Source organism: Panthera leo, chromosome D1 (assembly GCF_018350215.1).
Source record: "Panthera leo isolate Ple1 chromosome D1, P.leo_Ple1_pat1.1, whole genome shotgun sequence".
In the NCBI taxonomy this organism is placed as follows: domain Eukaryota; kingdom Metazoa; phylum Chordata; class Mammalia; order Carnivora; family Felidae; genus Panthera; species Panthera leo.
This window is the reverse complement of record NC_056688.1, coordinates 46734602-46761740: the sequence shown is the minus strand read 5'-3', so window position 1 is coordinate 46761740 and position 27139 is coordinate 46734602. Positions and strand designations below refer to the sequence as shown.

General features: G+C 38.5%; 1 protein-coding gene across 5 annotated transcripts in view; it reads right to left on the bottom strand.

Annotated features, from left to right (window-relative positions):
* SYTL2 (synaptotagmin like 2) overlaps positions 1-27139 on the bottom strand; it is a 115365-nt gene that overhangs the window by 9077 nt on the left and 79149 nt on the right. Inside the window, exons 7-15 of one of the 5 annotated variants that reach the window (XM_042904627.1) lie at positions 25517-26320; positions 17057-20950; positions 13841-13942; positions 11805-11858; positions 10512-10559; positions 7236-7330; positions 3998-4117; positions 2536-2705; positions 1323-1425 (exon numbers count right to left, since the gene is read on the bottom strand). In XM_042904627.1, the coding sequence (XP_042760561.1) occupies positions 1323-1425; positions 2536-2705; positions 3998-4117; positions 7236-7330; positions 10512-10559; positions 11805-11858; positions 13841-13942; positions 17057-20950; positions 25517-26320 (5390 nt within the window). Of the gene's footprint in view, positions 1-1322; positions 1426-2535; positions 2706-3997; positions 4118-7235; positions 7331-10511; positions 10560-11804; positions 11859-13840; positions 13943-17056; positions 20951-25516; positions 26321-27139 lie in introns of those variants that run through there. The other 4 variants (XM_042904630.1, XM_042904632.1, XM_042904631.1 and 1 more) reach the window with 4 other exon arrangements.

The following is a 27139-nucleotide window of genomic DNA, read 5'->3' as shown; positions in this document are numbered from 1 at the left end:
TTATCATGACTAAGACAACATTATACAGTCTGGGGTAGGGGGAAATATGGGTATTTGAGGCAGGTATACTTTCTATTCATCTGTCTATTCATCTATCCTTCCAATAAACATTTTTTGAGTACTTATCCAGACACTATATTGAGTCAACATGTGTTTAATACATACTAATCACTTTGCATATATTAATTCTTTTAATGTTCACACCTACTGAAGTAGGTAGGTACTCTTATTGTCTCCCTTTGGCAGATATGAAGCACAGACAGGTTCAGTCATTTGCCCAAACGCACACAGTTGATAAATGGCACAGAGTTGGACCTTGCCCTCCTGGAACTCACAGTTTAATGGGAAAGCAGACAATGAGGCTAGTAGTTCAAGTGCTGAGTGTTAACAAAGCCTAATATAGAACAAGGTGACTGAGGCAGCAGAACGCAAGGTGGCCTGATGGGTTAAGGACAGCCTCTCATAGGAAGAGGCATTTAAGGCTGTAGGAGGTAGTTAGGGATAGAATGTGGGAAAGAGCACTCTGGCCAGATGGAACAGGAAGTCCAGCAGTGTGAGAAAATGTAGTCAGTTCCTCCAAAGAACAGAAAGGAATCAGGGTGACCTGAACAAAGACTCTGAAATTGAAAAGAGGAGGCTGGAGCCTGGGTTGTGGAAGGACTGGTGACATGTTAAGAAGGATAGACTTGCCGCTAAGGGTAATGGGAATCCTAAAAGATTTTAAGCAGAGAAATAACATGATCAGAATTATGCTCTTGGTAAATCATTTTTACGATGCTCAATTCTGTCAGCTGTGCATCTTTGAGCAATTTCCTTTGTTTCTCTAAGCTTCACCTGCTTCATCTGTGAGGTGCAGGCAGTATCCTCCTGGTGGCCTATGTAGAGAATGCATGACAAAACGCAAACAACATTCAAGGTGTATGGTCTCATGCAAGGTAGTTTGTCAGAAAATGTTTATTCCTTCCCTTTTTCTCTCCCCGTGACTGACTTTACTTGTAGAGATACTACCCAAGAAGATGTGGCTATTTAGGGGCACCTGGGTGGCTCAGTTGGTTAAGTGCTGGACTTTGGTTCAGGTCATGATCTCAGTGAGTTGGAGCCCCGAGTTGGGCCCTGTGCTGACAGCTGAGAGCCTGGAGCCTGCTTCGGATTCTGTGTCTCCTGCTCTCTCTGCCCCTCCCCCACTCACACTCTGTCTCTTTGTCCCTCTCTCTCAAAAATAAACACACATTAAAAAAAATTTAGACAACATGGCTATTTACACATAATCACAGTGACACATCATCATTTAGGATTTTCCTAGACAGAGAGTTCATAGATACCCGCAGTATCTCATTATACACAGGATTCAAGGTCTTCTTCACTACAAGTGTTTTCTTCTTGCCCATTTTGCCCTTGTCTGGTAACAGATAGGCCTTTACATATCTAAAAAGAGAAGCGGAAAGACAAGAAGGTCAGAGAAAATAAAAGTCATGTTTCTATCTCTACTTGGAAAAATGCATTGGTAATTGACAGAAATAATTCATGACACTCAGAAAAGTGATAAGTAAATGAATGTTCTCACTAATGTCTTTTATACTTAAATGTTTAAACACATTGCAGCAGAATTGATCATTTTATAATTGTTTTAAAATTTTTTAAAGGATATTTCCTGAACTCCTTTTTTCTTTGGCCTTATCTGATATGGAGGGTGGTGGGGGACAGATCTCTAATGTAGTGCTTAATTTTACTGGCTTGTTTCCAATTAAGAAAAGACTGGTGCTTACAGAATTTTTTTAAAAAAGTTTTGTTACTGCCTTTTGAAAACAAAAATTACTCTTAGCACCAAACTAATCAAGCCACATTCAATGGGGGAAAAAAGTATACTGGCCCCAATTGTTTTTATAATAAAAGCATGAAGGATTAGGCTTATGCCAGCAAAATAATTAAGAATCTGACTTCTGCATAAGGATAAGTGAGGAATGTACTCAATTTTTGCAAATAAACTGAAGTATCAATTAAGCCTCTGATTTAAAAGACGAGCTGGTAATTCCCCCTAAAGTTCTTCTGTAAAATAGAAGTTAAATTTAGAATCTACCTCAGTCTAGAATCTTAACTGTTCCTGCACCACTGAACATTCTGAAGTATGCCCCTACATGTCCCTAACTTTAGAGAAGTTTGAGAGTCATGGGAACAGATTAGGGTTTAAGCCCTTATTCCCAGTTTTGCTGCTGACTCTCTGAATTTATGTAAATAGGTCACTTATCTTTTCTGGCCTTAATTTCCTTATCTGTTAAAAGAATGAATGGGACAAGATGGCCTCAAAGGTCCCTTCCAACTTGAAATATTTTGTGCTTCTCTGACATTTTTATAGTTTAATAACTTTGGCACATGAATTTATAAAGTAAATAAAACAGCACTTCCCCCAAACTTTTCTTGTCAAACATTTCTTTTTGATGCAGTCACACACATATCCTCCCTTCAATTTCTTTCTTGGCCAGTTTCTGCAAGATTACGAATAACTAAGAGAAAACAGTTACTTCAAATTGTACTTACGGGTCTGAGCGCTGTTTTTTAACATCTGCTGCTGCTAAGTCTTTACACTGGGCCACAAAGACATGCAACTCCTTCAATGAGTCCACATAGTCGATTGCAAACTGAATATTTCCTTTCACTTCCAGATTGCCAAAGTCTCCACTGTAAACGCTCATCACACTGCCGCTCACCTGAAAGCATCCGAAACACACAGTGTTTGTTTCTATCTCTTTCACAAATCCAATACAAGGATCATGAATATAATCTTTGCTTGCCATTATTTCTCTAGTTTGCACTTAAGGCAATTAATAAAATATGGCATAAAGACAGGCCAACACAGACAACCTGATGTAATATATGGCACAACTAGTGTGTAAAAAAAAAAAATGCCTCTAAAAGATACAGATGAAAAGTGAAATGCAAAGTTATTTAGATAATGGCTCATTTCAAAGCAGGGGGATTTTTATGGTGGGGGGCATTCAAAGTTCCATTTTTAGGCATGCTTAGTATTTAAGACATTAAAGAAAGAGGATGTGAGAAACCCCAGGCACACAAATCACAGTGACACATTGCTCTATCAAATTTCCAAGGCACTAAAAAGGAATTTTACTATGTTACTCATCCACTAAATCTAGGAAAATGCTTACTGGGCCATACGCCTTTAGAGGTCAGGAAGGGTAGAGAATGGATGATTGATGAAGGCAGTTGAAAGCCTTCCCAAGGCCATACATTTGATTGTTATCAGCAGAAATTCAATTTAAACAGATTTTTTTTTTAAAGTTTGAGAAATGGGAGGCTAGTAAGAATTTAAGTACAGCTTTGTCATTTGATTAGCATACCAGTTGAGATATGTGCATGTTTATGTATATCAGAGAACTATTTGGTAAGTGTATGTGGATATATTTACATATACATATTTCTACACACATACTACATGCACAATGACTGATCTCACTTTATAAAAGAAGTTCTAGGTAAAGTCAAATTTTCTAAAGCCAATCTGAATACACTTAAGTAGATTTCCTTTTAAAACCCTGTTCTAAATCCTTCTGTAAAGCAAAGAAATCCTATTCTTTTATGTGAATCAGTACCTTTATTCATCAGGTTTGCTAAAAGAGAGATACAATTCTAAACCTGCAAAGAGAATATAAAACATATCTAATAGAAGCAGAACTTAACAATAGTTACCCCATTTGTTGCAGAGAAAAATGCAGCGGTTCATCTTGTTGGTAATTTAGGCTTATTTCTAAAGTACTTACATCCCAAAAAACATATTCATTTATAATGGATGTGAACTCTTTTTATGCTTAAAAAAAGAAAAACAAAGATTTAGCTAGCCAGAAGCTAATTGTGGGTTAGAGAAAAAGCTAGTGCCCTTGGAATCTGGGAATACAATGGGAGCCATTTTATAGTAAGAAGGAGCACGGCAGAGCAAGGTTCACAGAAGCAGAGAGATATTAACACGGAGCCTTTGTTTACATACAGAAGACAGGGACGTCATGCCAGAGGAGCTGCTAAGATTGGTTAAAGAGCTTGGGCTCTTCTTGTGTCTGCTGAGCTGGTAACTGCTTTCTGATGCTGTATCTGTTTCTCTGTCATCACTCTACAAAACATCATATAATATACACAAAATTTAAATTCAGGATGATGAAGATCAGAATCTCAATTTAGAAAAATATGATATCTCGGTATCCCAGGGATCTGTCAACATTTCTGAAGGTCAAAAGACACTCGTGCTAATCACCAGGGAATGGGATTCAGGATGAAATGGGTGGTCTATCTTGGACCTCACCTAAGGAGGAGAGCAGTGCTTTGCTACCAAAATAACAAAGTGATTTTTTTTTTTTTTTTTCACCTACAAGGTGGGCCCATAGTGCTACAGAAGGCAGCATTACTGTGAGCTTTCTTGTTACTGTCTTAGTATATGTATTTAGGTTACTTGGGGAACTTTATTGATAGATATGAGAAGTTAACTTTACCCACACAATAAAAGGTCTAAGACTTACTATCAAAACATAAAATGTCGTGTGTAATTCCTCATTATTAACATAGCCTGTCTTCCCTAAAATTCAAATCTTTTACTTGAGACACTATTAAACTAGAAAAATAAATGCTAGTTTGATCTGTTCCAACTAGAACTTATATATATACATATTTAAGAATTCTAAACCACCTCTTATGTATTTTCATAGTGCTATTGTGCTTATCTTTTTATTGCTATAGGGAAGTATATATTAAATTACATTTATTAACATGTATTAAATTCTACCCACATTAGATTTTAACAATTTTTTAAAGTATTATTTTAAATATGTCCCAGGAAATATTTACCTGGGTCAAGAAAAAAAAAAAAAGTGGCAATAATAAATTTTATTATATTCAGAGCTAAAGTTTATCAGACAGTACCTTTAAAAATTCATGATTCAGAATGTGTTCCTTTTGGGGTTAGAGAGTTTATGGAGCAGTTCAGTGGAGTTAGGGAAACATCTGTATGGAGTAGTTAGTTCATGCCAACATATTCTGGGGCCATGCAATTATGTATCAATATAACAGATGCCAATTCAAATGCAGAGTTAAGGAGTTAAAGAAAAACAAAATTTATGACTTATATGGATAAGAAAAAAATCCTCCCTCAAGGATTTAAAAAAAAAACAACAAAACACCATACCTTTTAAATGTCTCCGTTGTCACACCCTCCCACCACATGCTTACGGTCCATCTCCCTCTATTATCGCATGCACTATGGTCTACCTAGTATATCAGGTCACTAGTGAATTCATGAAGGATGGGATCCTGTCTTATTGACCTGGAACACCAATTTTCACATAGCATGTACTCAACAAATGTGACTGATGTTAAACTAAGCCTCAAAGGGCTAATGGACAAAGGCACACGGCCTGGTTTCATGTCCACTTCCTTTAACATTTAGTCCGACCCATGTGCTTTGAAAGACAAAATTATACAGCTTAATTTGGCATCTCTGATGCACAAACTCAAATGACTTGGACTCTCCTTTGTGTGGAGCTATGAGGCAGCACATTAAAAGTGAAGGAGGAGAATGAAAAACCAGAACTGGTATCACTTGCCTCTTCAGTTATTATATAGCTTATTCATATGACCAACCAAGACCAAAGCCTGTTTACAAAGGTATAAAACCACAGGAACTCCATGAGGTGCCTACCAGTGGCTTCCAACTAATGATTTAGTTTCAAAGAATGAGTGATTCTTTTCAAAGGAACTATAATGTGGGCTGTCATGCATATGCAGGGGTGAACATTTGCAGATACAGTTCATCTAAGGCCCAAGAATAGACAAAGGGAAGGCCAGGAGGTCAGGCAAGAGATATGTAATTTATATGCTGTCTAGAACTTTCCTCATATTTCATCTACTAAGAGAATGCTTGAGGATAAAGCTTTTTATTTTACCATCAAAAATCAGACCCGAACTGCAAATAGTAACAGTTAATGTTTACTGAGCATTCACTATGTGTCAGGCACGATGCCCTGTGTTTTCCCTCCATTATCTCACTGACTCCTCACAACCTAATCAGGTAGGTACTAGGAAACCAGACATAGGGAAAGTAAGAAACTTGCCCATAGTCACACAGCAAATTTGTAGCACAGCCAGAAGTAGGAGTGTCTGACTCCAAGCTCCTAACTACCTGGCTGCAAGAACATAGAATCTTTTATGTTTTTTTTTTTTTTTTGGGGGGGGGGCGGATTTTTAAGTTTCTATTTTAATTCTAGTTAACTTACAGTGTTATATTAGTTTCAGGTGTACAATATAGTGATTCAATAATTCCATACAACCCAGTGCTCATCATGACATGTGCACTCCTTAATCCCTATCACCTCTTTAACCCATCCCCCAACCCAGAACATGGAATCTTAATTAAGTCAAAGGACCTAAGTTAAAGTCCTAGGTCTACTTTTTAGCAGCTGTTGGATTTGGGGAAAGTTATTTAACATCTCAGGCACTTTCCTGTTTTATGTACCTACCACATTTAGTTAGTGACAGTTAGATATCAGAATGAATATTAAGTGCCTGGTATTTACAAAGTATTCAGGGAATAGCAGATAATAGTCCTGTTCTGACCTGAGGCACTAGGCATAATGGCTAACCATGATAATCGGATCTGGGCTCCAGTCCTGGTTCAACTCTTTTCTAGATGAGTGATGTTATTTACCTCTCATGGTGTTTCCTGACCTATAAAGTCTGGGGATAATGATGGTGCCCGCCTTCTAGGCTTGTTGGAGGAATAAATGAGATAATGTACACAAATTGTCTATGCCCAGGAGATATCCTTAAAGTCTGCTGTAAAATTGTCACTCTATTACTTTACCAAATGCTTTCAAGCTAGTCATGCTACCCAGACTAAGCTTTCACAAATCAACTCTACTGTAAACTAAAGAGTGGTTATTTCACACCAGCGTATTTCTGTAGGGGTTTCTTATTTTGTACCCACTTTGAAACAAAAGTCATATTCCAAAATCAACGCAATTTGACTTCACCACCAAAATGAGTTGCCGTTTGAGTCAAATGAGACATGTCATGCCTCGTTCCAGGATCAACAACACTGCCTTTATTGACAGGAAAGTTCATGGGTCAGTCCTACTGACCTCTTTGGTCTCTGCCACAGCTGAATAAAAACACACCAACCTTGGCAGAACAAACTCACCGATTTGGTTCCATTTTTCTGAAATTACAAAAGACAAACTTGCCTCATCTTGGAGAAATGCTGGAACAGACTTGCTCATCCTTTTGAGTTTGTCAGGGTGGGAAAACTGATTATCAGGTTGTGAAGGCACTGTGGAAACTAAACAGCAGCATTTCCATTCAAAATTATCCTTACAATTTTGGACAAACATAAAGCATAAGTTGAAAACACACTTTTCTTTCGTCTATGAATGAGATATTTTTATAAAAAGGTTAAAGGCACAGTAGTTCACATGCACAGGATCCTAAGATAAGCAACATGCAGTTTTCATAAATTATATAGAGAGAACTAGCAAGGAGATGAACCAATTGAAAATAAGAATTAATTTACAAACTGTTCATTTTTATTAATCTGGAGCTGGAGTTGAATTATATTTATTAAAACATAGAGACATTGTGAATCAGTTTTAACTTATTTTTCACATCAGAGATTTGAACCACACGATGTGTGATTTCTTGGTTCATCTCCTTGAGATGTATTTTTAAAACATGCTGCAGGCTGAAAAACTATTTCATTGGACAGCAAGGATCTCCGTACACAACTCAATCATAAAAGTGTCCTGGCTACTGAGCGTCTAAGAGAAGGCTTGTTTGTTCAGTGATTATGAGGATCACTTCTCTGATAGTGTTTCTCACTCAGAATTATGAAAGACTATGATTCCAAACTATTTTTTTAAACAAATTGTTTAGACTTATTATTTAGACACCTTAATTTAGATACCCTTTGATACAGTAAGTATATACGTGGAAGTCACAATGAGATGATGAATTTTATTCCTCATTTGTGTAATTCTAGTTAGAAACCTATTTCCTTCTTTAAGAATTAGCGTCTGGGGCACCTGGGTGGCTCAGGTGGTTAAGCATCCAATTCTTAATTTTGGCTCAGGTGATGATCTTGAAGTTTGTGAGTTCAAGCCCCCACATTGGACTCCATTCTGACAGTGAAGAGTCTGCTTGGGATTCTACCTGTCTCTCCCTCTCTCTCTGTCTGTCTCTCTCTCCCTCTCTCTCTCCCTGGCCCCTTCTCTCTCATGTGTGCTCTCTCAAAAAATAAACTAAAAAAAAAAAAAAAAGAATTAGTGTCTAAGCTTTTCTTACAGTGAATCAGAGCTTGCATATTATATGAGTTAACATGTTTCAAGGCCCTTAGAATAGTGCCTGGCACATAGTATACTCTATATATAATTATTTGCTAAAAAAGTAAATATTGTCTGATAATCCTTAAATTACCTATTCGATGTGCTACAAATATACTGACTTGGTTTTAGCAGTGAAAGAGATACCAGGAAAATAGATAAAAATCAAATTATATTTCTATATATAACTCAAAAGGCTCAAATTCAGCCCTAAGCATTAGCTAAATTCATGTTTGGTTAAAAGAAATCTAATGAAGGAGAACTGAAAACTGAACTATATGTATTAAATATTTTCTTATTCACATAGTTCTCATCTAGCCTTTGGCTCACAAATGTATCAAAACACATTTTACGGTGACTCATGAAATGATACCTTCTTTAATTGCTTCCCACTAAACAATAATATGTATGTGTGCATATTCAGGTGACTTACACTGAAGTGGTGTAAGACTAGGTCCCGTGAGGGCACAGCACAGCCCAATGAGTACACAAAACTTATGTAATACTGCTTCCCATTATTTGCAAAATCTACATCTGCTCCTCAAATGTAGTCAGTTTTACATTTATTAGGCTTTAGTTATTTATGTTTTGATCATGTATTTCATTTTGTTTTTTGGTAAGAATACAGTCTCCACTGGAGAAAAGCAATAGTCTCAGCCCAGACATTAAAGTCATCTTGGATAATATAAAATAAGAGAGAAATCAATACATCCAGAATTCAGCACATGACTAGCCTTTGTGGCTTGACCTAACTAAGCTGGGTCATGAATGAAGACACAGGTACATTGGCATATATGTCCATGTTACTGTTTTCACTCCTCCGCTAACTGTTGAACAAAATGTAACAATATAAAACAAGATGACCATACCTAAGTATCTTCAAGTTCAAAAGCAACTGGAGAAATCTCTTTACCCAACACCCCCAAGGGGCAGGAGTTTTGTTTCCTCTGCAGCAGCTGGACAGAGAACACGCACTAAGATCTGAAGCCTGGAGTGTCCTTTTGCCAGGTCATGTGCCAGAGCTCAACACCTTCCTCTCTGGCATGACCTTATGAGCAAAGTTTCAGATTTCAGACTAGATGTCACTGCCTTCTAGCATCAGCACTTTGTTTCTCTATCGAATGGCTCCTTCAGTTAGCTGCTGTTCTCATTAAGACTTATTACCACATCCAGACTGTTGGCAAACTGTCAATAAAAATCTTGTAGACTCCTGAGGGCAGACATGTGTATCATTGTCTTCATACCTCCAGCACCTAGCATTATGAAACTGACTGAAAGCGAGAAGCTTAGAAGACACACACTCATTATCTGCATCCTTTGCAAGGCCCCACAAACTCCCTTTGAATGTGCTATTTGTCCTTGAGACAGTCGTCAGAGTTTTAAGTACATCAATCTTAAAATTGAACAGAAAAGAGTACATCATTACTTTTGATTCGTGTTGGATATTAATTAGCTGATGGACATTAGCCACCACAAGTATACACTTACTTCTTAAAACTCAGATGTTCACTTGCTTTATATATTGAATATATACTGAGTCCAGTTTTGAACCCCAGAGCTTAAACCCTGGACATAATAAAATTTGCTTCCATAGATATGGAGAGAGGCATATACAACCATACCACATACTTGTAAAAGTACAATTCTTTCTTATGTCTAAATAACTCATAAATTGTGTCATGTCTACAGTCTTGTGTAAAGGCCACAAGAGATCCAATACTCAAGACCATATACTGCAACATAAAAGTCAAGTGATAAGACAAGGTTCCAACTTCATTTTAAGCCAAGACTCAAAGAGCAGAGAGATGTACAAAAGTATAACAATTCTCAGCAATAACATACATGTATATATTTATATATATAATACACACACACACACACACATATGTGTGTGTGTGTGTCTATATAAAAATTGTTTAAGTACATAACTCTTCCTCAGTGGAACCATGAATTAATCTTTCAACACTGATAGCAGTAAAATGTTTTTAATAAAACGCTTGCCAGAATGAAATAGTTTTATAAGCTGCAAGAGTTTAGTACCAATAATAAATACTGTGTTATTAATAGTGTTAGTTATTTCAGTATATTTAACACCATGTAAAGTGGCAACATTTAGTCATTTGTGAGAAAGATCCTGCTACTCACTTCCTTGTATGCATTCATTTGTATCTGGTTCCTGATCTGCTTTTTGATCTACTCAGAAGAGCAACATTGAGAATAAATACCATTTTAACAGAAGGATTAAAGAGACATGAAAGTAAAGCTTAAATGTCAGTTTCACAACAGAGACTGAAGAATACATCTGATGGGTTTTTAGCTTGCTTTCATCTGATCCCCAGAGTAACTCTTCATTAGCTGCTTTAGGGTCTCCGGTTCAACTAAAAATCCAACATCCAGCACAGGAGATGCTTGGCATCTTTTCTCTAATTCACTGAGCCACACATAGCTTGGGAAATGCAAAGAGCACTGCACTAGGAGCAATGAAGCCGAGATTCTAGCTGCCACCTCCCTCCACTGACCAACCAGCTATAGGATCTTAGAAAGGCACCTAATTTCTCTGAGCTTTTCTTATCAGTAAAGGACCATGAAAATCCCCGCCCCGCCTACCTCCATGAAGTTGTTGTAAACATAAAATGCCAAAGACAAAACTATGACATAAAAGTAAGGAATGACCTTTGAGGAGCTCTGATGCTGCATTTTATATGGAAAACTCAGTTAATACACATTTTTTGTATTATAGTAAAGGCAATTTAGAAAACACAATTCCAGTATACAAATGTAAACTATATATTTGCATAAATGCTGAGCTATAAAATATAAAGATCAGACTCATTTCCATCCCTTCCCCCCAAAGGCACTATTACCCTATGTATTTTATAACTGAACCCAGTAATAATCCATTGACAAAGTTCAAAATCTTCTGGCTCCTGAATATTCAGAACCAGTTAAATTTTACCTCAGTCTATATTTAGCTATTTAAATTACCCAAGGAGGATCCTGACTCTGGTTCTGGGACTCTTTCCTTTGAAGTTAAAGCTTTACCAGCTATGCCAGAGAGATCCAAATGCTGAGATGTGCGAATCCAATACAGGAATAACTTAACCCAGGAACCCACCCGATGCTTCCTGCCCTCGCAAGGAGTTTTGCAAGTCAGAGTAGCAAAAATCAGCTCATACCAATAGAAATACAATTTCCTATTTATAGAAACCCTCGCTTGCCAAGGGTCTCTGATGAGATCCTCACAAAGGTATCACCAGCAGAAGCCTTGAGAATACAAATAGTTAGTATTAAATGCACCGAGTCAGAACCATTTTATAATAACTTAGGCACCATTCATCACATAGTGGCAAATGACGTTCTTCTATTTATCCAACAGCTGCGTCCCGGTGACTGCCCAAACCGCCCCAGACAGACATGCAAATACGTAAAGATATTTACCATCTTCAGCACTACGTACTAATTCTTCTGGCAGATTATCTACTTTTGCTTGATCTGTTCAGGAGAAATTAACAAATGGTTAACACGGCTGACCCTTGGCGAGAGAGAACAATGAGACTGCCCCTGGAAGCCCCCGGAGTTGGAAGCAATTAGTCAAGATGCAGTGAGGGGTGCAACCAAGATGTCTTCCCCAAAATACTTTCTCTTTAGATTAGCTACTTGAACCAGTGCCATAGCGGGAGCTCCCATTTCAGCCCCGATGCAGCTTACATCAGCACACTGCTGCACACGGACTCCCAAGGGTTAGTGGGTTAGCTAAGAGCAAGCAATCGGCCAGAGGCAGAAGAAAACACAGGGCTGCAACAGCCTCTCTATTCTTCTGGAAAGGGTAAGATGCTAGCCATGACTAACACCTTCTCAAACCCATGGTCATTAACAAATATTTCTGTGCATGCATCATCACTTGTGTAAGCCTCTGGGAGCCTTGCTTGGGAAGTCAACTGAAGAGATGTAACTGGGGACCAGCTGCTAAGTGGAATCTTGGCAGGCTAGTGTGAGAGTGGGTATCGGTATTTGGAAGGGAGCGTGCAGGAATACCCGTCAGCTGATGGTGATTTTTTTTTTAACCCTACACATTCCTAAGTACTTTAAAGCTGCACCATGGAAATATCCCCATGCTTCACAGGCAAGAGGTTTGTCAAACTGGACAATTGTTGCTGAGTTTTTTGTTTTTGTTTTTGTTTTCAGGACCCATCGCCAACATCAGGAAGAACAATTAGAGCGGTCCAACAAAGGACTGGACTCCCTTTCTGTGGGAGCATTCAGGCGGATGTAGGGGGTTGGCCACCTGTTGAGGAGGCTTTATAGAAAATTCCTGCATGGTGGGGAGGAGTGTAAAATGGGTGACCTTCAAGGTCACTTCTAACCCCGAGATTCTAAGATCTCCAGTGGGGATAGAACTGCCTAAATTGGGAATACTGTCTTCAGAGTCCTGAGAATCTCTGATTTTCAGGAATTATTTAATGGATTTTTCCTTTTCCTTTTTAAATTCAGACTTTTTAGTTTCAATTGCAGGTGCCTAAAGCATATTCTAAACATGAGAATGGTCAACTTTCAATCATATGAGTTTGGCAGTGGTTAACTTTCATTCAATAAATTTTCTCATGACCCTCTGCACTCCCAGGGGTGCATCTTAGTTTAAAAACAATTAAAAACAAACCCCCTAGAAGTCATGATTTCTAAGTTCACTTGTGTGGCTCACAAGTCCCTATAGATATTATCCTTCATGTTAGTACTCAAGAAGTCCTTCACCAATTAAAGGAGCAGTTGAGGGGGGGGGGGGTTGGGCAGGAACAGTGTGCCTAAAGTATTGCAGGCCAGATAGTCTTTGGGCTTATAGTTCCAGTATCCAAAAGAAATATGTGAAAAGAAGGAATAAAAGAGGACAGTCCCTGAAGCTAGGGACTCATTCATCTCTATATCATGTAAAATTCATCAGACATCCATCACTGTCACATATAACATGGTCACTTCATAACTACTCTTGGTATTAGTCTGTTAATTCTGAATCACAGTTCTGTTGCAGGACACTAAGCAATTTACTTTACCTCTCTGAGCTTCATTTTCCTCATCTCTAAAATGGGAATAACAATTCATCCTCATAGGGTTGCTTATGCCAGTTAAATGAGATAATGCATGTGAAATGTTTAGCCAAGTCTTGGTACACAGTGCTTAGTAAATCTTAGCTATTACTATTAGAACCACTAGCTACCCCAATCTTTTAAAACTCACTGTACTTGAATAAACACTCAAACTTGGATTCTTCAATTCAAGGAAACCTAGTGTCTAGTAACCAAACCTCATGCGCTATTTTAAAAGTTCCAGCCACTCTGCTCACTTTGGAAAGGTTATTCTCATCTGTTAATGCCCCCTTTAGGGGCTTCAGTGCACAACAAGCATGCAGTGAGGCCACAGAAGAGCACATAAGCATTTTTAAGCTCAGACTGGGGCATGAACAGTGGGGCAAATTTTCTCACTTGGTGAATCTGATGAAATGTCTTCTAGACTTTTGGAAGGCATTTTCCTAGTAGCACTCTTTTCCAAAGTTTTCAAGACAGGACTGGGTTCTTCTTCTGAACCTGTTACAAGACAAAATCGATGAACACTGCACAATACAAAAAACACCCAAACTCTTAAAAACCAGTGGAAATTGATATCATAGGTTGAAAGCAGGCATTATGTTATAAAGCCTCTATACTTGTATTCACTCTATGAAGCACTTCTAAAAAAAAAAAAAAAAAAAAGAAAAAAGAAAAGAAAAATTTCTCCACTCTTGGTATGTCCTTTAAAAACCATTTCCCTGGTCAAGAAATATTTGCAAGCATAAATCATAAAGAAACAAGATTACCACATAAATAGAAGAGTGATCTCTTAGTCGTCTACACCTCTATTTTAGGCACATGATTTGTTCTGTGCCAGACTTTGAATCTTTCCACTTCACTTCCAGCTTTTGAAGACAACCACAAAGTGGTTTTAGGAGCATTAAAACAATTAGCAGAAAACCATAGAAGGCAGGATTCAGATGTTTAACATCTGTGTATAATCAGGTACACAGATGGGCGAATTCCCCAGATGAAGAATGTAGGCTTTTTGGGTTTCATGAGGTAGTAAAGTTTCCAACAAAATGTTGGGAAATGACATGAAATAGTCAACTTTTTATGTAATTAAGTCAATTTAAAGTCGGGGGAGGGGGAGGGGAGGTGGCTGTATCATGTACTAATACCTGTATTCATTTTTTAAAAAGGCATGTTAGGACCAAAAGAAAAAAAGAAAAAGGGCATAATCTCAAAATAAGAATAGTCCTTTAAATTAAATACATCTAATGTTATAAAAAAAATATCTCTAGATGTCTCTTAACTTTTTCATTTTGACAGTGAAAACTCCATCATGGATTAGCCCTGGTCTGAATATTGTCATTTATCACTGTTGTATCCTTAGTGCCTAGAACAGTGGCTGACAATAAGCACTTCAAAAATGTTTGCCAGGCACGCCTGGCTGGCTCAGTTGGAGAGCATGTGACTCTTGATATCAGGGTCGTGAGTTCAATTCCCACGTTGGATGCAGAGCCTACTTAAAAACAAAAAATGTTTGCTAAATCACTGCATGATTTCATTAACGGGCCAATGAACTTGAGAAGCACTTCTCCACACAGTACTTTCCTGAAACGCATCCCAGTTCTCCCCAGTGTTAACAGGCATTCTAGAACAAATGGACTCTAAGATGAATTAGGTATGAGATGCTCTGTGTTCAGATTTAAAGGTTTCTTACTACAGATCTTCTTATAGACTTTAATATGCTAATAATGTGCATAATTTCCCAGCATTTCCAAATGTATTTAATCATGGAAACTTTTTTTTTTTTTTTTTTTTTTTTTTTGGTAAGGAGCATACTGAGGTATTGGTTGATTAAGAGCTCTGCCACATGTCAAACATGTTAAGTTGCTCACCCAAATTGTGGTGCTACTGTAGCCAGGTTCCTCCCTCTCCCACCCTACCCCCATCTGTTTTCAAATAAAAATTTAGGTTAGGGGATATAAAATTACAACTGTACTAATTTATACCTCTTACTGGCTTATGAATTTTAAATATCTTCTCTAAGCTCTGGGTGGTTATTTAATATTATTTCATTTTTAGATAGGCTTTTTACTGTCTAATTGGTTATCCTGATATACTATAAACAAAGCTGTATACATTAGGCAATAGTCTCCAAAGTAAGTACAAATTTACCCTCTTAGGGTCACTTCACCCTCGTCTCTAATGGGGTACTTTAGTAAAAGTCTACTTCAGCATGTTTAACATGCTGACTTATACTCTTGCAAATGTCTGGTTTCAGAGACTGGTATATCACTTTCCTTTGCTTACCAACAACCTTTGTTAAAGGGGCTCCAAGTTGATTAATTAGGATTAAAGGGGATACTTTGGTCAGTTTTCAAGAAGAGAAGACTACAGTTACTTGCAAAGGAAACCAAACCTCACAAGTCATCCACCCAGTAAGACTTACTCATTCTCATCGATGCTGAGGGGACTCAAAAATGACAAATTTTTAAAACTACTAGGAGGGTGACTGACACTAGCTGTTGTGCAACTTTGGTTAAAATGTCCCTCCCAAAGAGCATCCTTTATCATTTAATCACTATAATTGGGTAACTTCTCATTCCTATTTGTCTCTGGGTTTCTCTTCTAAAATGCCCATGTTGATCACAATAGCAAACAGAGACAAGCCCCGTGTCTTACAGCCTGGCTGAAACCACTACCCCCAAGTCCGCTCAGATGAATGTGGTAATCAATTAAGATCTTCATCCATTTGGCCAAAGTTGGAGTCAAAGAAATGCAGCAGGCCAGGCAATGCCTTCAGGTGGAATCAGGTGAAGTCATCTGACCAAAGTCATACTCTAGAGAAGGGAAAGATTCTGCAGATAACTGAACACAAGCGGAAAAGAGTGGCAACAAAACACCACAGTACTATGTATCTGATGGAAAGAAAGTTCCAACCTTGCACTTTGTTCCTGGTATTTAGCCCCTACTGTGGTAAAATATTCATCCTAAAAGGGAAACGTCTGTCCATTTGTGGCACTGTCTTGCCACAAATCTTACTAGAGACTTCTGTGTGGATTGCCCATTAAGAATGAAATTCTAATTATGTCCAGGAGGAAAACTAGCTAGGATGTTTTAGAAGTACTTTCTAAACCCAAAAAGTTCTTTAAAAAATACTTTTAAAACCTAAAAATTCTATTGTGATTAATGAGAATAAAGTCAGATTCTGAAACACTGCCTGTGGGTAAAACTGTCTCTATGTAACTGATTTGATTAAAGAATAAAAAGGAGGCTGGGTGGCTCAGTTGGTTAAGCATCTAACTTTGGCTCAGGTCATGATCTCATGATTTGTGAGTTCGAGCCCTGCACTGGGCTCTGAACTGACAGTGCTAAGCCAGCTTGGGATTCTCTCCCTCTCCTTCTCTCTCTCTTTGCACCCCCCTTCTCAAAATAAATAAATAAACTTGAAAAAAAAGAAGAATATAAAAGGAAATGTAGCTTTTCATTAAGAAAGGCTAGGTAGAGCTAAAGTGATATGAAGAATTTAGCACCATTTGGAATGTCAAATTAATCTCAATTGTAAAAACTGTATCATCTTTTACATCAGCATTCCACAAATCAATTCATTAACCAACAGGTTAAAAAAATCAGAATGCTCACTAGAGGTATTTCTCCAGCTTTCTGCATTGGAACCAATGTTTCCATCTGAAAAATCAGAGTCAGAGAAACCTTCTTTTTCTTCCTTTTTCTCTTCTCTCTTACATGGTGATGCCAGAATCAATTCAACTTTACTTGTTTTTGTAGGGTTTGCTTTGTCTGTCAGGAGAGAAATGGGTTGCCTATTTGTGGACACACTCATTGCTTTAGGAGCCTTTTCAAAGCCAGGTTCCTGAGAAGCCCCTTCTTGAACCCCTGCAACCTCACTTTCACTGTCCCTGTCCTCTGGGGCTATTATAGTTTCAGTGACCCCTATTTTATGTTCCGCAAAGAGCTGTGGGGTTCCAAAGATCTCAACCCCACTGTCAGAACCACAAAGATCTACTGATAAATCAGTCATAGCTTGGTGTCCGCCCAACACTTCATCACACTGGTTGACTTGAGATTTGAGAACATTATTCTTAAGCTTCCTTTCAGAGGCCTCTGAGGCTGTCCAGTAAAAATGGGGCACTGTCTTCAAGAAACTGGCCTGCTCTGACTGTGGACACTCCTTCTCGGGAGTTTCTTCCTTCACTGACAACTGGAGCAGGTAAGAAGGAGTTTCCGATGCTTCTCTAAAAAGTTTCTCAAAACCCATATCAAAAGCACTCTCAGTTATTGATGGCGCCTCAGACTTTTTTACTGTTTCTTTGATTTCCTCAGGATGGAATTCAGAAGCAGCTTGCCTGGGCACCTCAGTACTACCTGTTAGCTTTGATGGAGAAAGAGTCCCTGTATCACTTTCATTTTTTGAGGAGGGGCTTTCAACTGCTTCCTTCAGTAGTTTTTCTAAGCCAGCACTGAATTCTAGGAACTCTGATTTAGGTTGAATAACTGTTTCCTTCACAATTTCTGCCACTTCCTGGGATAACTTTTTGCCATACTGAGTAACAGTGCAATCAGATGAACAAAGGGTTTGTTCTGATGGAGATACTCGGGCAGCTAAGTAAGATCCAATTTTATGAGTTTTATCAGGAACTACGGTGAAGGGATAAAAATCCTTTCTGTCTGGAATTAAAATGTCCATTATAGCCCATGGTGTAGAATTCTGGGGGCTACCTGCTGCCTCAACTCCTTCAGGAAATTCTGCTTTTACTTCTCCAGGCACTACTCCCCTCCCAACTGGATAGCTCAACCAAGCTTCTCTAAGTAGCTTTTGTAATGTAGCATTTACATACTTCAAGGCAGGGTTAGGTGGAAGAATGACTTTTTCTACAGTCTCTGAAATTTCCCTTTGTGAAGGTAATGCCTTATCCTGGGGAGCGAGATGAGCATCCCTGGAATAAGGCATCTTTTGGGGAGAGTTGGCCACATCCCCAAAAGAATCCTTTCTGTATAGATGAGAAGGTCGACCCAATGAGTGAGAACTTTCTGCAGCCATCTGACACAAATCCTCCGTGTTTAGCTGGCACTCACCACTTTCAGCTTTCTGAAGGAGAGCTGCATTTCCCAAAGTTTCTTCCCCTTTTGGAAAAGGAGCTGTTATCTCTTTTTGATAGTCTGATATGTTGTGACTCCATTCTATCCCTTTTTCATAAACTCTACTCTCTTCAGGCTCAGAGTTGATCCTAGTGGTAACAGGTTCTAACATGGTTGGTAAGGGAGAAGGTGAAGTCCCAGTTGCTTCCCTCAGGAGTTTGTCTAGACTAGCAGTCAAAGTGTTCGGTTTGACCTTTGGAGGAGCTACTGTTTTGTCTACATGCTCATTAATGATCTCCTCATGTCCTCTGTCTTCTCCCTCAGTATCAGCAAAATCTGTGTCATGAGGCCATGTTTTATTTCCAGAAATCTCTCTTTCAGGCACTTGTTTTTCATGAACTTTTCCAACAGAAGTTTGCACGGCTGGTGATGAAGCTTCTGAAAGTAACTTCTGTAAGTTGTCATTAAAAGTGTCTTTGTAGTCTTTAGACAAAACACTTGTTTTTACTATTGATTCTTGTATCTCTTGGTCTGAGTAATCCTTTTCTTCCTTGAACACTGGTGTAACAAACCATTCCGTATTCTTTTTCACATTTTCCTTTGGTGACTCATTTCCTGGCAACTGATGAGCAGACTTTCTGGATGGTCTCAATGGAAATGTGGTTTCGTCTGGTAACACCTGGAGTGTGCACTTTGAATTTAATTTCTCAATTTCCTCTCTTGCTGGTAATTTTTTTTTACCTGGAAGTGTCCCTATTTCATGGATATTTTTTCCTGATGATTTAATGTCACTGAGTTCTTTGTGTTTCTGGCTATTAAAAGGCACCAAAGGTTTTTGGCTTACTATGGTAGTATTCTTCTCAACATTGTCTTGACTATTTGTATTGGCTCCTAAGTCCCAAAACTTTCTCAAATTCTCAAATTGAGAGTGATTATAGACCTGTTCCATATTGGGTTCATCCATTCTTTCTTTTAGGGACATAACTTTAAAGTTGGGATTTGATTCACCAATTAGGGATCTGTCTTTCTCCAAAGGAGTATATATTCCATTCGCAACATTTGAAGGATGTTGCCATGATGGTAAAGTAAGATCCCTTTTATAATGCCAGCTCTCAGCCTCTGGCAACATTTTTATAGGCTCATTTATCCTATTCTGAAAAGGAGACATTTCACCTGATTGGTCAACTGAAGGATAATTTTTGGATGGACCTGGTTTCTGAGGCCTGGTCTCTTTAGATTTATTCGAGGAATAAAAGCTGGAGAGATGGGCTATGTGGCCATTGTCATTTAGGACCACTTGTTTGCTAATGACTTGATTATATTCAGTCTGGCCTGTAGATAAATTGTCCATGGACTTCACAGGCTGATATGCTTTAGCAGAATGTCGCCCTTGACTGCATGATGATGTGGGTTCTTTATGAGTTAATTTAGCAGCAGCTTTCTCACCTTCCCAAAAAGATATTCTGTCACTTACTCTTTTGTATTTCTCTCTTTGTACTTGGTTCTTGGGAGCCTCAACAGCATCCTGTAATTGGACTTCAGGCTTCTTCCAAGATTTGTCTTTGGCAATCCCACGTGGTGACTCAATATACTCTGGCTCTAAGGAAGCTTTCAGGATGTATGTTTCTTCTTCTTTGCTCTTTTTCTCTGTCTTCATGTTGTCTTTCAAACTTGGTTCTTTGACAAGTGTTGAAGAGTCAAAATTCACTTCTGAGTTTCCTCTACTTTTTTCAAAACCATGAAGCTTAGGCTCTTCTTCACCTAAGGTGCCAACAGCCTTAATGTTGCATGGAACTTGGTCTTCTGCATCAGGTCCTGTCACAGCACTGTAGGAATAGTTACTGGTTGGGGGAACTACCCGATTTCCTTCTCCCATGTTTTTCGAACCTTGGCTATAGTCCATAGTTTTACTCCCTTGATTTGGGTCATAGATTTCACATGATTGCAATATGCCTAGACCTTCCTTGCCTTGTTGGAACAAATTAATAGGTTTGGGTTTGATATTCACATTATTATTTTGGCAATTTCCAGAAGGTAGCATATTTCCCTTTCCCTGGAATGTCAAATCAGATTCCATAGGCGTCAGTTTAACTTTGGCAGATAATAGAGCCTTTGAACCATTTTCTTTTACACTGGTGTCATCTGTCACCAAGGTAGTAGCAACCTGTGATTCTGAGTCTATTTCTTCTTTGGGCTCTATTCCTTGGGGATGTTGGAGAGATGACTTATTGTCTTCTGAATGACAACTTCGATTAAACCAGTCTAGGACTTTAGATATGGAATCATCAGTTGTCTTCCTTATCTCAGTGGCAAATGGATCAGAGTGTGAGGACGTCATTGCTTTTAGGGCCTTGAGAAGAGGGGGCTTACCTTGCTGATGGTCTCTAGAACTGTGACCTGGCACCTGAGATGGCTCAGGCTCAACACAAGACAGTCCATCTGCAACACAGAAATGCTTTTCTAAATAAGAAAAGAGAATGCTTAAAGAATTATTATTCAATCACTCACATTATCTTTTGAAGAGGCACTTTGTATTTGCACTTTCCATACCACTAGCTGTTTATATCCGCACTTTTCAGGGGCTATAATATAAACAATCTTAATTAAGATATTATACTAGAGTTGCTCTATGACAGTAAAGGAAGGTAAATGTAGACCTCTGAAATATGGGATATAGACCCAATTGAGAAATTCCTCTGAAGTCTCTGATTTACACTGAAAATTCATATGGGGGCACCTGGCTGGCTTGGTCGGTGGAGCATGTGACTCTTGATCTTGTGGGGTTATGAGTTCAAGCCCCAGGTCAGGGGTAGAGCTAAATTAAAATAAAGTAAAAATTCATGTGAATTTAGTATTCTGATCTATGTTACATTAAAATTTTTTTCAACATTTATTTTTGAGAGAGAGAGAGAGAGAGAGAGAGAACAACAAAGCACGAGAAGAAGAAGGGCAGAGAGAGAAGGAGACACAGAACTCGAAGCAGGCTCCAGGCTCCAAGCTGTCAGCCCAGAGCCCAATGCAGGGCTTGAACCCACTAACCATGAGATCATGACCTGAGTCGAAGTTGGACGTTTAACCAACTGAGCCACCCAGGTGCCCCTATGTTACATTTTAAATATTTTCTTCTACTCTCAAATCTATGTATAAAACTGACACTCTAAGAAGATGCAACATGTTGATTTTGTGATTCCACCAATCCACTGGCATACTCATAAACATTAGAGGGGGCTTATACCCACGTTTGAGGAACATAGACCAGAATATTCAGGAGTTGGGAAAACAACTTTCTGGAGCTTCCGCCAGAGTATAAGAATGTTACAATGAAGATATTTGCATTCCTGGGCCTTACTCCTGCTACATTAAAGCAGAATCTCTGAAGAGGGGCCCAGGAATCTTTACTAACAGTTATCCCACTGATTGTTCTACATATTGGAGTTTGAGGACCATGATCTCAAGAGGCTCCTCTGTTATCTTCCATTTCCCTGATATAGTTTGTGATTTTTGTAGTTTCTATGAGCCAAATAAACTAAACTGAAGATGGAGAATGTGATCTCAACTTGTTCCCTGATGTTGGCTGACCAATGGCTAGGAAGCTAGAGAAGGATATTTAAGTTTATGCTAAGCTATCAAGAAAGCAGAGAGAATCCTGTCTGAGCCTTAATTATTGGGCACACAGTACACTTAGGTAAGGGAGCTCAGGTATTTCTCCCCTTTAGTTAAGACTTGGATGTTTCAGGAGCACCTGGGTAGCTCAGCTGGTTAAGCATCTGACTCCATCTCAGCTCAGCTCATGATCTCATGGTTTGTGGGATTGAGCCTGGTGTGGAGCCCTGCCTCTGGCTCTGCTCTGATAGCATAAAGCCTGCTTGGGATTCTCTCTCTCCCATTCTTTCTGTCCCTCCCCTGCTCATGCATGCACATGCTGGCTCGCTCTCTCTCTCAAAATAAATAAACATTAAAAAAAGAGACTCCAGTGTTTCAGCATTTCTCCCTCTTCCTTACAAATGCTAAGTTATGTAATACGTGTTCCTAAAAATTACATCAGCAGAATTTTTATGAAATCAGCTACATTTCAAATGCACTAGAGGACATCTCAATTAATAAAATTTTATCTTTAATTTTAATCATCAACTTTGGCTAAGTGTGAAAACAACAAAGTGTTACACAATAATTGGCACATGGTTGATATTGGTTTCCGTAACTACCCATTGTACCATTGAATATATGTCAATAATTGTGAAGTTCTTTTGAGAAATCTTTAAGAATTCTGTGTTAGTTTGTTTAACAGAAGACTATTTAATGATGGAGAAATGCTTATAATATGCTATACGGAAAAAAAGAAATCTGGCAGTATAAACATAATTTAAAATTATAGTCATGCTTGAAAATTTTTGAAAGGCTCTACAATTAAATGTTAGCAATACTGTGGTTGGGGCGCCTGGGTGGCTCAGTCAGTTAAGCGTCCGACTTCAGCTCAGGTCACGATCTCACGGTCCGTGAGTTCGAGCCCCGCGTCGGGCTCTGGGCCGATGGCTCAGAGCCTGGAGCCTGCTTCCGATTCTGTGTCTCCCTCTCTCTCTGCCCCTCCCCCGTTCATGCTCTGTCTCTCTCTGTCTCAAAAATAAATAAACGTTAAAAAAAAAAAATTAAAAAAAAATGTTAGCAATACTGTGGTTAATGCTGGCTGATGACATCACAGATAATATTTGTTTCATTCTGTGTGCACTTCTTTTCAAATGTTTTACAACAAAACTATATTACTTTTATTTTTTATTAAAATTTTTTTTTAATGTTTACATATTTTTGAGAGAGAGAATGAGAGAGACAGAGCATGAGAGGCAGAGGGGCAGAGAGAAAGGGAGACACAGAAGCCTATGTAGGCTCCAGGCTCTGAGATGTCAGTGCAGAGCCTGACATAGGGCTTAACCCCACGAACTGTGAGATTATGACCTGAGCTGAAGTCATATGCTTAACTGACACAGCCACCCAGGAGCCCCAAAAGTATATTAGTTTTAAAATAAGAACAGTTATTTTAAATATTTGATGCCAGGTAATGTTTAATTTCCTCTGAGGAGTTCTTTTGTATTTTCCAGGTAGTAATGAATGTGATATTGACTGTCCTGAAGCTCAGAGCTAAAGTTAAACCCTTACAATTCACATACTTTGCATTTATCATTTTTGGGAGCCTGTTTTCTTTTTACGCTTCGTTATTTACTTGTATATATTTTTTTGGTAAGCAAGGCATTAATAAGTAAGTAGAACTTTGTATATAAGCTATAAGGCCAGGAGGCCCATCAATCAAAACAGGTGTAACTGATGATGCCTTCCTCCCAAATTTCCTGGTCAGCTGGGATTTAAAAATCAGAAAACACAAATAGTTAATACATAATTGTAGTTTGTGGGAAAGCAGGTGCAGTTTGAAAAACAGGAAAGGTTTACCAATTTTTTTCTGTGGATTATAGTAAATGAAAATATTATTAAAGAATTTTTTTCATCTTTTGAATAAATATTTAAGTAAACACCATACAATTATTTGCCAGTGTTTATGAAACTTTAGTAATTTTCTTTAGCATGAGGTGTTTTTATTGAAGAATCACCTGCTAATTTTTAATTAAAAAAATATTCCTTTGTGTTCAAATAACTAAAATGTCTGGGGTGCAGGGGGGTGATTGAAAGTGCTCTGCTCTTTAAGAAGAGGATTGATCTGAACAAGTATAAAACTGTAGGGCTGAGCAAAAGTGACTCAGAGTTAACTTAGTACTGACTAATAAGGAAGGAGGAGAGCAAGAGCATCAGACACGTGGCTGCTGCTATTGTAAATTTTCTGGACTACAAAGACACCATCATAGGGCTGGATGAAGAATTACTGAAGATGGGAAAGAGTATACAACATGATTTTTTCCATTGTTCCTGTTTTATAAAACATAAGAATTATGAAGTAATCACATGGGTCTGGGAAAACAGTGTCTCATCTCCTGAGAGGTATAAGATTTTCAAGAGAGGGCTAGTTATCTAGATAGCAGGAAAAAGCAGTATTCCCTTCACCTCTCTGCTCACAGCAGCTTAAGGAGAAAGTTCCTTCTGCGCTTTTAACATCTAAGAACACATGGCTGGTGGCCCCAGGCAAGCCAAGGTCTGAGGCTTTTCATAGTAAGTACTAGAACTCTAAGTTCCCATCCTTCAGAGCTAACAAAGTGAAGGTTCTTCTGAGGTTAAAAATAAAGTCAGGGGCTCCTGGGTGGTTCAGTCAGTTAAGCGTCTGACTCAGGATTTCAACTCACGTCATGATCCCAGGGTCTTGGCATTGAGCCCCACATCAGGCTCTGCATTGAGTATGCAACCTGGTTAAGATTTTCTCTCTTTCTGCTCCTTCCCTGTTCTCTCTCTTTCAAAAAAAAATATCAAAGTTTGATTAAATGGTAATTGATAAAATAACTGAATAATATATCCTGTACAAAGATATTAGCATATATTTAATTCTTACTCTATATACACACCTTGATTTAACTCAAAACATTATAATTTGTTTAGTTAAATTATTGGTAGCTAACAATTTTTAGTGAAAAGCATAATGGTCAGAAAGTGTGTGTGTGTTTTTTTTTAATGTTTGTTTATTTTTGAGAGAGAGAGAGAGCAAGCAAGCATGAGGGGAGAGGGGCAGAGACAGAGACAGAGACAGACAGAGGATCAGAAGAGGGACCCATGCTCACATCAGAGAGCATAATGTGGGGCTCGAACTCACCATGAGATCATGACCTGAGCTGAAGTCCAATGCTTAACTGAGTCACACAGGTGTGCCTGGTTTTAGTTTGAGTTATCCCTTTATTTACTGGTGATTATACTACCTCCAAACCCATTAGAAGGTAGTATAATCATTCCCCAGTGGCACCTGCCTGAATTGTAGCTGAAATGTCTAAAAGGTAAAATGGGGCTTCTACAGGGCTGGGCTTGGTCATTCCAAACCCATTGGGTTGGTTTTTATAGCCTGGTAGTAACAACTCTTACCAGCAGGGCTTTTGGACAATTCTGATTTAAGCCTTGACAGTTCTGATGGTTTGGCTTTGTGTTCATTGATGGTAGGTGAATTCTCAATGGACTCTGGTCTTGTAGTTAAAACTTGTGAGGGAGAACGGTGCCCATTAATTGGAAAAGAACCAGAAGTCATTGGCTGACATGTTTCATTTTTTGATGCACTTGGGCTTGAGGCTGATTGATGTAAAGGCAAAGGCTTTCTGTACTGGGGAGGTTTAGGGTCATTCCAAAACTCATCTACGTCCACTTTATCTTCTGCTCCAGTCTTCAATCTGTCAGATTCTAAAACACTAAATTCTCCTATGTCCCGGCCATGGCTTAGCCCAGGGCTCTGTGGGAGTTCATCCTTCACTGCACAGAATCTCACATGTTTTAATGGCTCCAGGGAGTTTGAAGAGTCGTCATCTTCCAAGGAATGCTCCTTCTCAGAAATTCTCTCATGGATGGTTAGGCCAGGTGACACAATTTTGCTTTTGGGTTCAAAGTTCTGATGAAAACGAACCGTTTCAGAGTCTGTGCTGCTAGAACTGGAGTTGCGCTTCAGGATCCCTCTCGGAGCCCCCCTTGCACCCAGGGAGTCTGTCCTTTGTCTAGGAAAAGGCTGGTTATCATCTTGCTTTAACTCATGTGATTTGTGGAGCATTTTCCTGGCTTTGGGGATTGGAGCTTTGATCTGAGATCCATTCTCAGGGCCTGGAAATGTCTGCTTTGGTTTCTCTAAATTTTGGCTTGAAATATCTGGGATCGACGATTCTTCTTTTGACTCTGACAATTCACCTGAAAATTAAAACATGTTAGGTGATATACCAAATGGAGAATAACCCTAATTTAAAACACCTATCACGAATTTAATGTACATTTAGCAAAAAGAGTAAAATAAAATATTAAAGATAACAAAGTATTCGTGTAAGTGCAGACCTAATTAGAAAGCATTAAAAAATTCATTCATGAACTTCATTGAACTGTACATTTAAGATTACTGTGCTTTACATCCATACTTTGAGGTATTTTTATACTCAGTAAAAAAGTTTTTAGAAAAAATTTTTAAAATTCCTTAAGGAGGCTAAGGAAAAACACAGAAGTCACTTAAAAAATTCACGTATGTTGGGGCGCATGGGTGGTTCAGTTAGTTGAGTGTCCGACTTCGGCTCAGGTCAGGATCTCGTGCTTTGTGAGTTCGGGCCCCACATTGGGCTCTGTGCTGACAAAGCCTGGAGCCTGCTTCGGATTCTGTGTCTCCCTCTCTGTCTCTACCCATCCCCTGCTTGCGCCCTCTCACTCTCAAAAATAAATCAACATTAAAAAAATTTTTTTTTTTTAATTCACGTATGGAAACTAGAAAAAGGAACTCAATGTTTTAAAAAGAAAATGTCAATTTTTTTAAAAAAGAAAGTCTCTAAAACAAAAATTAGTTTTTTCCAAAAAGTTAAAAAAAAAAAAAATGGGTAGCACGTTCCAGTGCCTTTTTTTCTGTAAAATATTTTACGTAATATAATGTGTATCCAATGGAGGGGGGAAGTACACTAATATTAAAACAGGATAATTGATACTCCAACTCCACTATTTAATGTTAATTTTCTACCCCTTGTCCAATTT